Genomic DNA, 13,910 nt, shown 5'->3' on the forward strand with positions numbered 1-13,910 from the left:
GAGACCCTATCATGCGGAATATGCGGTTTATTCTTTCTTGACTAAAACATTGTAGTAATCGTCATCTGTCTTGGTTCATATGACCTATCTCGTGCATCAAGTTCATTTACATGAACACGTGTACCTACGCTGTATAGTCCCAAATAAGATAAGGGTTTACAGGGGTGGACTTGTCGATCATTTCGGGCACTACGGAGTACCCGAACTCTATAAAAAGCCGGATAATCGCCGACGTTATGCAATGTACAATATGTTCTATACGAAAGAGACAGGTCTACTGTTGTGATCCTGGTTAGTGGTGACATGTCAAACACACTAGGGGTGATGGAGATGCAGGGTGATATCTACGTATGTTGTAGGTACTGACTCGCAAGTCGGCCAAGGCGCCTGGACATAACGGAGTAGCAGTAGCCATTCAAACCAAAAATGAAAGAAAAAACATTTGTACTTGCTAGATTATTTCGATAAAAAGCAAAAACATGTATTAAATGTCATGCATCACATGAACATTTCTAAAAATCCAACAACCTCCTCTCTATGTATACAGATACAAATCTTCAAACCACCAAACTAAACCTTTCTTTCCAGCTCCTTCTGAGCCTCAGCATCGACTTGCTCTTGCAACTTACGGTCCGCCTCGCGCTTAAGCTGGTCGGGACGACGAAGAGCAATGTCCTTAGGACGGAAGTCACTGAAGAAGTGCTTGAGAACATTCTCAATCAACCAGCAGCCACCGTAATCGAAGATCATCAGCACGGTCAGAGTCACCTTGAACTCATTGGTGAAGGGAACAAGGCGCAGCTTCTCATTCAGCTCAGGAATGAACTCGGTGGCGCAGGAGAATGCAACACCCGATGCGGCGATAAGACCCCAGTACATGCCCTTGTTCTCGCGGATAGACTCGCGGAAGGGACGACCTTGGTAGTTGATAGAGAAGGTGGAGATTTGCTGGATCAGCTGAAGGAGGTAGATGGCACTGTTCAGGAGGGAAGGCTCAAACTCGCCCTCCAGGTCAATATCGGAATCTCTCCTGTCGGTTGTGTTAGTCATGAAGTGGGACAAATTAAAGGAAGTCATCATAACGTACGGCTCGTGCTTGTAGACATAGTTCGAGAGGTAGATCAAAGTCGCAATGTGGATAGCAAATTGTCCAAGAACAGATCCAATGATGTAGACGTTGAAGATATTCGGCTGGGGGCGCTCCTTAGACAGACCCTCGACAGACTTCACACAAAACATTAGTAAAACATTTTGTCAACATGAACGAGTACGACATACCTTAGCGCGGGAAATAGAAAGGAAGCAGACACTCATCAGCATACCGCTGATGGTGACCTGTCCATCACCGAACTTAATACCATCCAGGTAGATGACACTCAGACTGTAGGCACTGATCAAGCAGTTCAAAGCAAGAATCTTGTACATCTGAATAGTCGCAACTAGGGTGCAACGACCTTGACGAAGAATATTCGGGATAGCAATAACGTTGGCCAACTTGCTGGTGAAGGGAGCAGCGACTGAAGCATCACCCAACTTGATAGTGGGAGGCTCACTGTCATCCAGCTCCTGTTCCATCATAGAAGCTGTAAGCTTGTCTGCAAGGCCAGCTGCGGCAGCCTGGGCCTTCTGCTGTTTCTGCTGCTGGGGGGTCAAGTTTGATTCCTGCAAGGCCTGAGCGCCAGGAGACGTGATAGTTGGGATAGCTTCGGGGGTTGCGCCAGGAGCGGTAATCGCGGCACCCTTGCGCTGCGACTCCCGTTCCATAGCCTTCTCGTAGTGTGGGTTGGAAGGACCGGGGGGGTACAGGTGAGCGATCTGAACAGGAACTGGAGGGGCGGGCTGGTTGAATCTTTGCATCATGCTGACCTGCTTCTCGTACAGTTCTTTCATCTTGGTGGTCCGATAGTGTTCAGCGATCCTAGTTAGATCATCTTGCGAGCCGTTCAGAAGCGCAACACCGACGTGAGCCTGCTTCAGAGCACCAACATCGTTGGTGCCATCACCGCACATCAGAGTGGTGTATCCAGCGTCCTTGAGACCGAGAAGAATGTCTTCCTTTTGCTTGGGAGACACACGAGCATAAACCCAGGTGTGACGGAGCAGATCAGGGAGAGCCTTCTGGTCCTTGAACTTTGCCAGGGCATATCCAGTGATACAGATGTCCTTAGTCTTCAGAATCTCTGGGTCGAGAGGCTTAGTGGGATCGACATCGATATTGAGCTTATCGTCAACGGTACGCCAGACAATCCTAGTTCCAGAGTTGTCGTGTTCGGGGGCATCAAGGATGAAAACCTCACGGTCAACAATCTCAACCTTGCGTGCGACGTGAACAGCGGTCAACGGGTTATCACCAGTGATCATGACAACACGGTGGCTGCTTTCATTCAGCATGCGGACAGACTTGATGGCATCATCCTTCAGGGGGCACTGCAGGACAAGGAAACCAGCAAAGATCAGCTCGGATTCAACCTCTTCGCGGACGTAGTTGTTGACGCGGCCCTGGGAAAGCTCGGATTCAGATGAAAGGTATTTGTATGCAAGAGCAAGCACACGAGCACCATTGCGGGTGAAGTGCTTGTAGGTTTCTTCGTAGTTGGGCGGTGTGTTGACCAGCATAGAGTTGATGGTCTCGGGGGCACCCTTGACACCCACAAACGTGGACTTGACCTTCTTGGAAGTCTTGCGGTCATTGGTTGTAACGGTGGCGATAGTACTCTGGCGTTTCAGGGCTGAGGAGAACTGGAATCTTCTCTTGATTTGAACAGACTCGACGTTGCGACCGGAGACAACGGGAGCGTTGCCCTTAGAAGACAGGGTATCGTTCTTGCCCAGAGTCCAGCCAAGCCATTCCAAAGTAGCCTTTTCCATGGGGTCACCGACGACCTCACCCTCATCCAGCTTCACCAAGGCGTGAGCACTGGCGAGAACGAGCGTGGTGTCGGGTCCAACAGCAGCGGAAGTAGCCAATTCAGTGTGGGCACCATCAGCTTCAACCTTCGAATCAGCCTGACCCAAAGTGAGTCCAGCAATACCATCAACAACAAGGTCCTCTCCAGTCAGGGTACCAGTCTTGTCGAAGCAAGCGATGTCAACACGACCAGCGAAGGGGATACGGAAAGGCTCAGTGCAGAAAATGGCATACTTGCTCAAAGCAGCAAGACTAGTGTTGACGGCCAAGCTCAGTTCCATAGGCAGTTCAGGGGGAACAACACTAGTGATAATAAGGACACAGTCAAGTAGAAGCTTGGAGCGTTTGCGGTCCCGGATCACACCCTCTTGCCACACATACCATGAAGCGGCAATTGCGAAAATAAGAAGGAAGAGGATAAACAATAGAGCTTCAACGTTGTTGGCAGAGACGCGTTCAGTCGAGTAGATCATGGTCCGGACGAGGCTACCCTGGCTGGTTTCGAAACCGGTCTTAACAACCACACCTAAAGCACCATTGTCTGGGGGCATAGTAACGTTGCTGGACAAGTTCTTCAAACCCGAGTCGGCAGTGAGATTAGGGTGAGTAACTTGGAGGACCTTGGTACCTCCATGCACAAACGAGAGCTTATCCAATCCATCCGGTTCAATCAAGTCAGCGCCAGGACGGAGCTGGACGGAGTCTTTCAAAAGAGGTGTACTCTCGCCAGAAAGCATGGCCTCGTTCACAATGACACTGCCTTCAACTAGAAGAATATCGCAGGCAACGCCACTATCCTCCTTGGTGCGGTTCACTGACATTAAATCACCGGGAAGAAGCTTATCGCTGGTGATCTCCTGCCATTTCCGTTCACGGTATACCCAAACGTCGTAAGGCTTGATGCTCATTCCGCGGAACTCACTCAAGGTCCTCTGGCGCTGCCACACAACGGTGCTTTCAAACATGACGAGCATAAAGAGCGTGAAGAGCGAGTAGTACCAGTATTCATCCAACATCCACAATCCAACACAGAAAATCTGGAAGACAAAGAACGGCGCGACAGCGTGCTCCTGGAAGAGCTCAAGGAAGCCAGGAACGGGAATATCAAAGGTGTTATCGCCATAGTGGTGGTAGATGCGGTCAATCTCGGCCTTGGACGTGAAGCCCTCGTTCAATTGGAAAGTCTCAAGGGCCGGCTTTGGTTCGGCATCAAGGACGTAAGATAAGGGTGCAAAGGTGCGGGTCTCGGGGTAAAAGAGGAAGCGGCGCTTCTGGAAGAGGAACGAAAGGGTCTTCTTCGGGCCGGTGGTCTCATAAATCAATTTGCAAATCTCGGCAGAGCCAGCGTTAGTGATGGGAACAACTTTGATAAGCCGGGCAGTGTCGATAGACTTGGCGCGAGTGGTAGTGAATAGGGTGTGGATATCAATGTTCCACTTGGTCATCAGCCAAAAGAGCGACTGAATGGTGATGATGGACCCCGCGAACACGAAGGTCCACTCCTGTCCCTGAATATAGGTATCATAACGCTCGGGGGAGAGGTAGAAAGCGAAGAACACGGGCCAGATGATCACGAAAGGCCAGACATATGTGTGCAATTGCCAAGGGATCGGGTTATGCAACGAGGCAGTATGGATCTGAGGGTCGTCCACGAGCTTTGCCCTGTATACTGTTAGCTGCAGCCGCAAAGGACCGGGGGGAGGTTCTGTAACGCACATGGTGGCAATCTAGTGACCGCGGTCAGAGTCAAACAACCAGAAAATTAAAGACTCATACGAAGCCGGAAAGCAATGATAAGATCCAATCGAGAAAATGCCCAGATTCGTAGATGAAGCCACCTTCCACCTTGCAATTTTGGTTCCAGAGGATTCGCCGCTCGACACGCTAGCATTATGTCAGCCTGGCCCGACCGCCTCAGGCTGATATAGCATTATATGGCAGCCTCTTTCAACAGCCCAGCCGGGCTAGCTCAATCGGTAGAGCGTAAGACTCTTAATCTTAAGGCTGCGGGTTCGACCCCCGCGTTCGGCTATTCCTAAAAACCAAACCTGAGATTTCTTTTTTTGCTCTTTTCTTTTTGGTCTATTATGTTATAGAGCTAATTCTAAAGTGGTGCTATATTCTTGGAGGAGAAAATGTTTGGGCATAGAGGTTGGATGACACCATACATACTTGTGCCAGGAGACAATAACAAATTCACCCTCAATTAGGTATCATTACAGTACATATTTGTAATGTCCTAATGTCGAAGCGACACGCTGTTGTTGCTTGTTTGGTCGGTCGTTTGTAGCGTGCCGATATATAACATGTCTCGGGGTTCCCTAATTTGCTCCATCCACCTTCTTGTTCGCTATCTCCTGAGTCAACCCTTTCACCATCTCAGTCAGCATCTTAACCTGCTCCTGCAGCTCTCTAAGTTCATATGTACAACTATCAACCTTGATATCGGGCGTGGTCTCTACCACATGCTGTTTCCAAGTATCGTCAAGATCAAAATTGACATCCTTAGCCACATGCTCCCATTCTTGAGCACAATCATCGTCTTCTTCGCCATGGCGACGATTCCACCGAATCCGGTGCGCTTGACGGGTCTCAACCCAGGCTGCAACGACAAGCAGAGGCGAATATATCACACCCATTACAAGATCATTCAGCTTGGCATAGGCCTCCCGTGAAAGCCACCATTCGAATGGGGCTATCAGAAACAGAATCTCAACAAGGTTGAAGGCTAGTACCCAGAGAAAATTAGCCATATTTATACTATCAAAATTGAGGGAATACGTACGCGGGATGAAGACATTCTCATCTGGAGCGCGGACGAACTGCATGGTTTTTTGCGCGAAGATGGCCATGTACTCGTCCGTGGCGTTGCCAGAGATATCTTCATATGCGCTGTTGTACAAGGCGATAAGAATATTCAACAAAACTGACAATTGTTAGTATCGCCCTAAAAAAGTCGAACGCAAACTTACCAGTCATAACAATGAAGTTGAAAACATAGTAGAGGATGATGCCAAAGGGAAATGCGAAATCCTGGAAAGTGTCGAACTCAGGACTCTGCATTATACTGTTGACCATTCCCTGGAGAATATTTCGGTGGAGGGGGATGTCGGCATCCACTTGGGCCATCCCGACGAAGGCCTGGAAGAAACCAGCCATAACCACAAATAAGAGAGCAAAGAATATCAAGCTCTCCTTCATCATGACTCGAAGAACCACAAACATAGCACCGAAGAAGCGGAACGAGTCAAGATATAGCATCATGCGCATCCAAAACATAGGACCTGCAAAAGCCAGGAAGTTGTAGCTGAGCTCGTTGTACAGCCGCCGTTGTTCATCGTGGGTCGAGGATGAGTGTGCCAAGGCAATAAAGCGGAAGATAAGTGAAACCGCTAGGATGGCGTAGAGGGTTGAGTTGAAGGCATTCCAGAATTCGAGGTAGTTCCATCCAACCTTCCAAAACTTGACCCCCTCGTCGCAGATGAACGCAAGGGTCATACCGTAAAGAAAGGCCTCGGCCACATCCACGTCACCGGTTGGGTTCACGGTATTGATAACTGCCGTATAAATCGCAAGGTAAATCAAGGAGAACAAAATTTGGCAGACATTCTGATACAGAGGAGTCCGCATCCGATCAGGATGGAAATGAACCCAATATCCGGTGTTAGACTTCTCACTGTATTCGACAAAGTTAGTTGGGTTGCCTTCTTCCTGACAGATCCAACCCCTCCACAGGTACTGGATGCATCTCTGGTACGGGGCAGAGCTGATAACCCTCAAGGCATGGAGATCTACCGCTCTTTCAATGACATTGGCGGGATCAGTCTCCACCCCTTCACTGAAGATAGAGTAACGCTTGAGTAAAATATCTTTCAGTACGTAATCTTGATTCTGCTCGGATTCGATACTGTTTAAGTTAGTGAGTAAATAGTAGAAAGCCCGAAATAGCAGAGGGACATTACATGCGCTTGGCGATGACCTCGCAAGCCACAGCCCGAACCTCGTGAAGATCGGAATCCCAAAGCTCGACAGAGGACTGAATCTTGAACCATCGCAGACAGACCAGAAGACAATAAACAACGCATGCTTTGTATTCGTCCCCACCAGCCTTTTTGGCAGTCTCAACCACATCGTCCGTGATGATGCGGCTGTTTGGGTCGGTCAAGACATTCTCTTGCACTTCGCAGGAGACAACCTGCTCAATTTGATACTTCAACCGAAGAGCAACCTTGGCAATTTCCTTTGAAGCACCAGATGCGTCAGACTCATCGGCAGCATAGGCCGGTAGCACTGCGACTTGTTAGCTGTGTTCCACAGCCCGTGTTTAGGAATGACGTACGTCGACGACGTTCCACCTCGACGCGGTGTCGGGTCCTACCAGGATCGGCCGTAAAGATGTTTCTCCAATGTCCCATTTCGCGTAGAATATTCAAAAATGAATGGAAGAGTGAAAAGAAGGGAAAAGGGAGAGTTCGGCCCACTAAGGGTTTTTGGCTTGAGGGGGCACCAATGATGATCGGCGGTAGATAAGCTTTAGCTCACCTCCATTTAATGGGCCATTTGATCGGAATTCATAGGATGGATTCATATATCTATATGTAAATACATATGGTAGTCACTACAAGGGTACGATTTGCATTTAAAAGCATGACTGGCATTGAACGTCTCGGTTGCATCGCAAACATTATGTGCATTAGAGCTTGCACCCTGTGCGGACCCAGCGTCTTTGACAGACGGTGGGCATGAGGATTTCGACCGCAATTGGCATGCAGCACATGCACAGGCATGGATAAATCATCCTCAGACCCGAAGTTTAGGCGACTGCCCTAGCTAAAGGGCGAGTTCTGACTGCAATCCTGCCCATCAGCACACTGAGCCATTGAGCCTTTCTCCGATATGTGCAAGCTTTTTTCTATCCATTTTTGCCCAACTCTCCTCTAGCGGTGATCCCAGATTTGGATTCTAGCGCTGATGACCGCTGTATGCCCCTCGACTCGGAGTTATGACCCGGTATTTACTCGGGAACACCCTCATCACTCTCAGAGTCCTCATCTCCGCTGACCTGGGTGTTCTCACGCTCGCGCTTCTCCATAAGCTCCTGCAGGATCGCATCGTCGTGCTCGGTAACGGCTTTGGGTGCCATCTTCACGGTGCAGCTACCGCCGTTTGCCTTGATACGCTCTTCGATCTTGACAATGGCCTCCTCAAGCAACTTAACACCGAGTGTCTTATCGAGACACTGGCTGGCCAGGACGTAAAGAGGAGGAGCCACCAGTCTAACCTTGATCTGGTTCTCAGGGGTGTTGTCGGCCTCAGCAGTACGGAGGGCATCCTTGACAGCATCGATTCCATCGTAACCGAAGCAGGTAACCTCGATATCGGCACGGACCTTGGTAGGGTGGGGGGTCAGCTTGCTGCTGATGTATTGCTGCAGCTCACTCTTGACGGCATCGCTAGGGAAGGTGATCTCATCCCAGACGTTGGGGTTCCTGGAAATCAACTGTCAGAGGAATGCTCTCATATCATGAGACAAAAAGCACAAGAACATACGTAATGGAGATCTTGAAGGCATCGTGCGCGTGGCCGTATTTCTGGTTCAAAGGCCACCCGATGTTCTCGTATAGGGTCTCGAGGGGGGTCTGAGTTGCCTCTGCGACGTGGCGCATGATAGAGTGCACTGCCTTGCTCTTGTTGTAACGTTCCTCGCACTTGATGACATCCTCGGGAGAGACACGTCGCTTCGACAGATCAATGTAACCTTCAAGTTGACAAGTTAGTTCTCGGGTTCTTCCAGGCGAATGATGTAGCCTTGCCTTTCTCTTTGTCGACACGAAGCACGATGACGACCTCGTTACGCCCAATACGGATGAGCTTTTGGATACTGCGAATACGTCTGCGAGAGAGTTCTGAGAGGAGGATCATGCCGTCGATGTTGTCATATTCAAGCAGCTTCACGTATGCGCCCATCTCGGCGATCTATCTCGCTCACACAAAAAATTAGTCCCTGTCGCTTTGGCCTCTCAGTCGATGATTCAGTTGATCCGTACCTGCTTGACATTCACCATGACGAAGCTATCCACCTCCGGGTACTTGTCCTCATAGAACCGACAGTTTGTTAAAGACATCTTGGCGGGGTTCTGTTTTTTTTTCTCGGGGAAATCTTAGGTGCGAAAGAGACGGATTTGATGGCACAATCGAGACGATCGATATGGTGGCCAACGGGATATCAGGGATCGTAAAGTCAGGAATACAGGAGCACAGAGAGGAGAGGCGACGCGAATGAGGCACAATCTATCTCTTTGTGGCGGACTTCAAAACCCACATTGACCTGATCAGTCACGGGACTAAATGGCACGTGATTATTCTTCACACCGCCTTCAAATGTCCACGGCCGGGGGTTTGGTCTTGGCTGACACATCAATCAATTACGTCAACGGAAATCAACCGGCAGACGGAAATGTTCCTTGTATACATTTCGGTATTCGATGGCATCTGATCTTTCTACGAATCAGAGAATTTCCTGAGATCATGCTTACCATGCTCCTTATCTTCATTGCACAGTCATTCTCCGAGGATCAGCGTTGAATTCACGATAACGCTTGCTTTCCCCGCTTATCAGTCCCCTAGCGCGCCGCGCACTTGGCCCTTGCCTGACCGACAAAAACAATTCAAGCTAGGCTTGTCTCTCATTTATAAATTCCTTTAATTCTTCAATTTTATGGCCAGAATTTATGGCGTGCTACCTGGTGTCTAACTCTTTAGCCTAACATTCCTCGGGTGTCTTTTACTAAAAGATCATGTCTGAGACAAGTTCATTACTCCCTGGGGAGTCCGACGGACTCGGACGTCGGACTCTACGAGACCGGATTGTCGACGCTTTCCGTTCATCGCCTCAAACAGGTCTTGGGATTTCGACAAGTTCAAGCCATGACAATCAAACTGCACAGGAAAGCCAACCCCGTATTGGAGTTACCAGGGAACCAGACATGAGAACTCGACTTCTGGAATCATACCTCCAGGCCGATCCTGCATGCGGTGAAAGGCGCTGCAGCCATGGCACATTCTCGCCCCGAGTAGAAGATGTGGGGAGGCAATCATACATTGGAGGCCCGGGCGATGCATTTGGATATAACGGACATGAATTGGTGGACGGCGCGGTCGGCCACCCTGGAGGTGTAGTAGACCACCCGGAGTCAGTCCCAGATTCAGAGACTCCGTCACAGATGAAATCATCTTTCACCTTTCCAATTACCGAGACGAATAAGCAGTAGGTCGTATCTTATTCATGTACTGCGAGCACATTCGTAGCCCGCGTCAAGAAGGGTAACTGACGAATCAATGGCAGATACATATCTTATTATATTCCCTTTTTCAATTGGATTGGACAATATCGTTGGTCATTACTGCGCGGAGATCTTATGGCTGCGTTGACCGTGGCGTCGATCTACATCCCGATGGCCCTCTCTTTGGCCTCCAATCTTGCTCATGCACCACCCATCAGCGGCCTCTACTCTTTCGTCATTCATCCTTTGGTCTATGCCATTCTAGGAAGCTGCCCTCTCTTGGTAGTTGGCCCGGAGGCCGCGGGTTCTCTGCTAACGGGTGCTATTGTCAAAGCAAGTGTTATGCAAGGAAACTCGGGCGAGGATGACCCTACAGAAACCGCTCTTATAGTAGGAGTGGCTACTGCTCTGTCCGGCGGCATGATACTGATTGCCGGACTGACCCGCCTAGGATTCTTGGATAACGTGCTCAGTCGACCATTCTTGAGAGGATTCATCACTGCCATCGGCTTTGTGATTTTTGTAGACCAGCTTGTCCCAGAACTGGGTCTGGCCGAGTATGCCAAAGAAACCGGTGTCAGCCATGGCACTAGTGTTGAAAAACTGATTTTCATCTTCCGATACGCTCGAGAGTGCCATGGACTAACTGCTATCGTTTCGATCGTCAGCTTTTCTGTCATCATAATGTTCAGGTACGTACCGCGGCCCCGGGTTTATAATCATCATACTGATACTCCGAAGAACTTTGAAAAAGATGCTTGTGCCTCGTATTCCCCAGGTAATTTATTTCCCAGACCGGTTCCTGGTTGTTGCCCTGTCGGCAGTTCTGGCTTGGCACCTCGACTGGGAATCCAAAGGCCTCGAAATTCTTGGACATACAGAGGTCGCCTCTGGGGGACTATTCGCTTTCAATTGGCCTTTCCAGCCTGCGAATATGAAACATGTTCGCACAGCATTGAGCAAATCCTTTATTATCGCGCTACTTGGGTTCTTTGAGTCATCTGTTGCCGCCAAGGGGCTGGGCGAAGGCAGTTCTGAGGGAATCAAGGGAATGCACATGAGTGCCAATCGTGAGATGGTTGCACTAGGTGTCGCCAATGTCATTGGAGGTTGCTTCTCGGCTCTGCCTGCATTTGGTGGATACGGGCGAAGCAAGCTTAGCTCGCAGACAGGTGCACGGTCACCTATGACTAGTGTTTTTGTGAGCATTATCACATTCATATGTGTCCTGGTGCTTTTGCCTTATCTCTACTACCTCCCGGTGCGTCCCTCTCAAACCTATACTGTACCGATGTACCTTTTCCAAGGGCCGGCCATGCTAATTCCCCAATAGAAAGCAGTCCTGTGCTCCATGATCTCCGTGGTAGCCTTCACTCTAGTGGAAGAATGCCCGCATGACCTACTCTTCTTCTTCCGCCTACGGGGCTGGTCGGAGCTCGTCCTGATGTTCCTCATCTTCACGACAACCATCTTCTACTCCCTGGAACTTGGCATGGCGATGGGAATGGGACTGTCGGTGATAATTCTCATCCGACACGCAACAGCCCCCCGAATCCAGATCATGGGCAAGGTTCTCGGTACAGACGCGCGTTTTGACAACGCCGAGCTCCACCCAGAAAACGTGGAGCTAGTCGAAGGCGCCCTGATCGTCAAGATCCCCGAACCCCTCACCTTTGCCAACACAGGCGACCTCAAGAACCGTTTGCGGCGTCTGGAACTCTACGGCTCTACTCATGCCCACCCTTCCTTGCCGCGCATGCGCGCGCCGGAGCATAACAAGAATATCATTTTCGATGTTCATGGCGTTACAAGTATCGACGGGTCTGGTACCCAGGTGCTCTCGGAGATTGTGCATGCGTATGCGGAGCAACGTGTCCGAGTGTTTTTCTGCCGTTTACCGAATAGTAGTGTGTTCCGCATGTTTGAGCGGAGTGGTATTGTTGAGTCGTGTGGTGGGTTGACTCATTTCGTGCCCAGTGTTGATGAGGCGCTGCGGTTGGCGGAGTCTGAGAATCAGACGCAGGAGATATAGTGTATATCGTATTGAGATTGGTGACACGTGGTTGGGTATGGTGTGAATATCTTGTACGGACATATTTCATTTTGGTCGTCTTAGAATAATCAAAAATGTTAAACTATTTGACTTTTTGTCATAGTGCAACAACATATATCTAGAAGACACAGGAAATGACCAATCATTTCTAACCCAATAAATACCATTGGTTTTCTTGGATTCAATGAGAACTGAAGTAAACCCTTGTGCTTTGCTATGCACCACGATCGGGTCTTCTGAGCGTGCCATCTTGACGATGAAAGCTAGCGTTGCAGTATGCGCAGTACTAGAGTGATGAAACACTGGGCCAAAGCGCGACGCTAGCAGCTGTAATTTAGCTGTCTCGGTTTTCTTGGTTGGGTAGTCGTGGATTGAATGGCCCAACAGCCAAGATATGAGCTCCGTGGATCCAGGCAGGTCATGCTGATGGATTTGCATTGCAGGATTTTAGCTCGTTCCGAGCTCCAAAGATATTGTAACGTGTCCCAGCTTCACACTGGTACAGAAAAACACCCAGAAGTTCACGTAGCCATATGATCCTCCACAACCGCCTTGCGGATCACCGACCGTAGAAGCGACTCCGCTGCCTCCAAAGCAAGTTCATCCTTTTCCGCTCGAACTCGAGAGCCCTCATCCCCATCCCCGGCATCCCTATCAGCAGCCACAACCAGCTTCACACGTCCTTCACCGCCCAAAACGAAAGCAGCACAGGCAACCTTCGAGAGTCGCACATGCTGCTTAGCAGCCTGGTTCGAGGACGACCCATCCAGATCCAGCTTCATGGCAAGATGCGTCTCAAGGTACGAAGTAAGATTGGCAATGAAAGGGCTGCGCAGTTTGTGCTGAAGACTGCGTGACTTCGGCGCCGACTGTCCAGGCTGATCGCGCAGGAAACCCGCTAGCGAAGCGCGCGCGACGCTGATATTGAGGGATCTCAGCGCTGGTGCGATGGATGATGAAAAGGAGAGCGTGAGCTGTAACTCCTTGATAACATCTTCGACTGTGTCGCTTGTACTTGGCTGTTGAGTGCGCAGGGTATCGACGTACGTCTCTAGACCCGCACAGAGAAAGCTCGACGGCAGTCGGAGTGGCGAGCAGTAAGTATCGAAATTGGTAGATAAGAAAGTGATGAATGTTTGCCGGAGCGCAGTTGGGAATCTAGTTAGGAGGAGAGGGAGAGATGTGGACCCCGTGCGTTGACTTGTGGATGATTGTGTGTCTGCCAGCAAAATTGCTTTGTAGACGATGTTTTCATATTCTAGCGTTACTAGAATTCCAGGAAATGTGGTTTTCTGGGATCTGCTTGGCGCTTCACCGCGCAATGATTGAGGAGATATTGACCGCCATAGACAATCTTTTAGGGCGCCCGTCTTGGAGAGTGTGTCATCGTCTGCTGCACCAGTGCTTGCATGGATACCAGCGAGGACATCGCCTGTGAGATGGTCACGGAGACGCGTTGAATATGTTTTCAAGGCGATCTGGTTGTCTAGGAGGGTTTCACAATCCTTCCCATGATGGAGAGGGGACAGACGATGGATAGTCCAAGAAGTGTTAAACAACTGTCGTGGGTCTGCTTGTTCCATGGCATTCATTGTGTGAGTTTGCAATAAACTCGGCTAATTCTTATGCTACAATTGAAGCATATCGTCGTCGAGGAAGATTGATA

At 49.7% G+C, this 13,910-nt stretch overlaps 4 protein-coding genes across 4 annotated transcripts; 1 reads left to right on the forward strand and 3 right to left on the reverse strand.

Annotated features, from left to right (window-relative positions):
• Window positions 1-570: 570 nt before the first annotated feature.
• yvc1 (putative potassium ion channel Yvc1) lies at window positions 571-7,323 on the reverse strand (the record flags this gene model as incomplete). Its single annotated transcript, XM_016744246.1, has 10 exons — window positions 571-1,030; window positions 1,088-1,224; window positions 1,279-4,570; window positions 4,625-4,635; window positions 4,685-4,792; window positions 5,248-5,636; window positions 5,694-5,834; window positions 5,881-6,815; window positions 6,871-7,198; window positions 7,248-7,323. The coding sequence occupies 10 exons, from the start codon at window positions 7,321-7,323 to the stop codon at window positions 571-573; spliced, it is 5,877 nt and encodes a 1,958-aa protein (XP_016599959.1).
• A 599-nt stretch (window positions 7,324-7,922) lies between these two features.
• PEX2_069760 (translation initiation factor eIF2 subunit alpha) lies at window positions 7,923-9,033 on the reverse strand (the record flags this gene model as incomplete). The annotated part of the gene is made up of 4 exons (XM_016744247.1): window positions 7,923-8,397; window positions 8,459-8,666; window positions 8,764-8,884; window positions 8,956-9,033. 4 exons carry the CDS (start codon window positions 9,031-9,033, stop codon window positions 7,923-7,925), a joined length of 882 nt encoding a protein of 293 aa, XP_016599960.1.
• A 1,293-nt stretch (window positions 9,034-10,326) lies between these two features.
• Window positions 10,327-12,223, forward strand: PEX2_069770 (SulP family inorganic anion transporter; the record flags this gene model as incomplete). The annotated part of the gene is made up of 3 exons (XM_016744248.1): window positions 10,327-10,883; window positions 10,933-11,452; window positions 11,525-12,223. 3 exons carry the CDS (start codon window positions 10,327-10,329, stop codon window positions 12,221-12,223), a joined length of 1,776 nt encoding a protein of 591 aa, XP_016599961.1.
• A 542-nt stretch (window positions 12,224-12,765) lies between these two features.
• Window positions 12,766-13,836, reverse strand: PEX2_069780 (uncharacterized protein; the record flags this gene model as incomplete). The annotated part of the gene is made up of 1 exon (XM_016744249.1): window positions 12,766-13,836. One exon carries the CDS (start codon window positions 13,834-13,836, stop codon window positions 12,766-12,768), a length of 1,071 nt encoding a protein of 356 aa, XP_016599962.1.
• Between the last annotated feature and the right edge of the window lie 74 nt (window positions 13,837-13,910).

Source organism: Penicillium expansum (assembly GCF_000769745.1).
Source record: "Penicillium expansum strain MD-8 chromosome Unknown contig224, whole genome shotgun sequence".
Classification (NCBI taxonomy): Eukaryota; Fungi; Ascomycota; class Eurotiomycetes; order Eurotiales; family Aspergillaceae; genus Penicillium; species Penicillium expansum.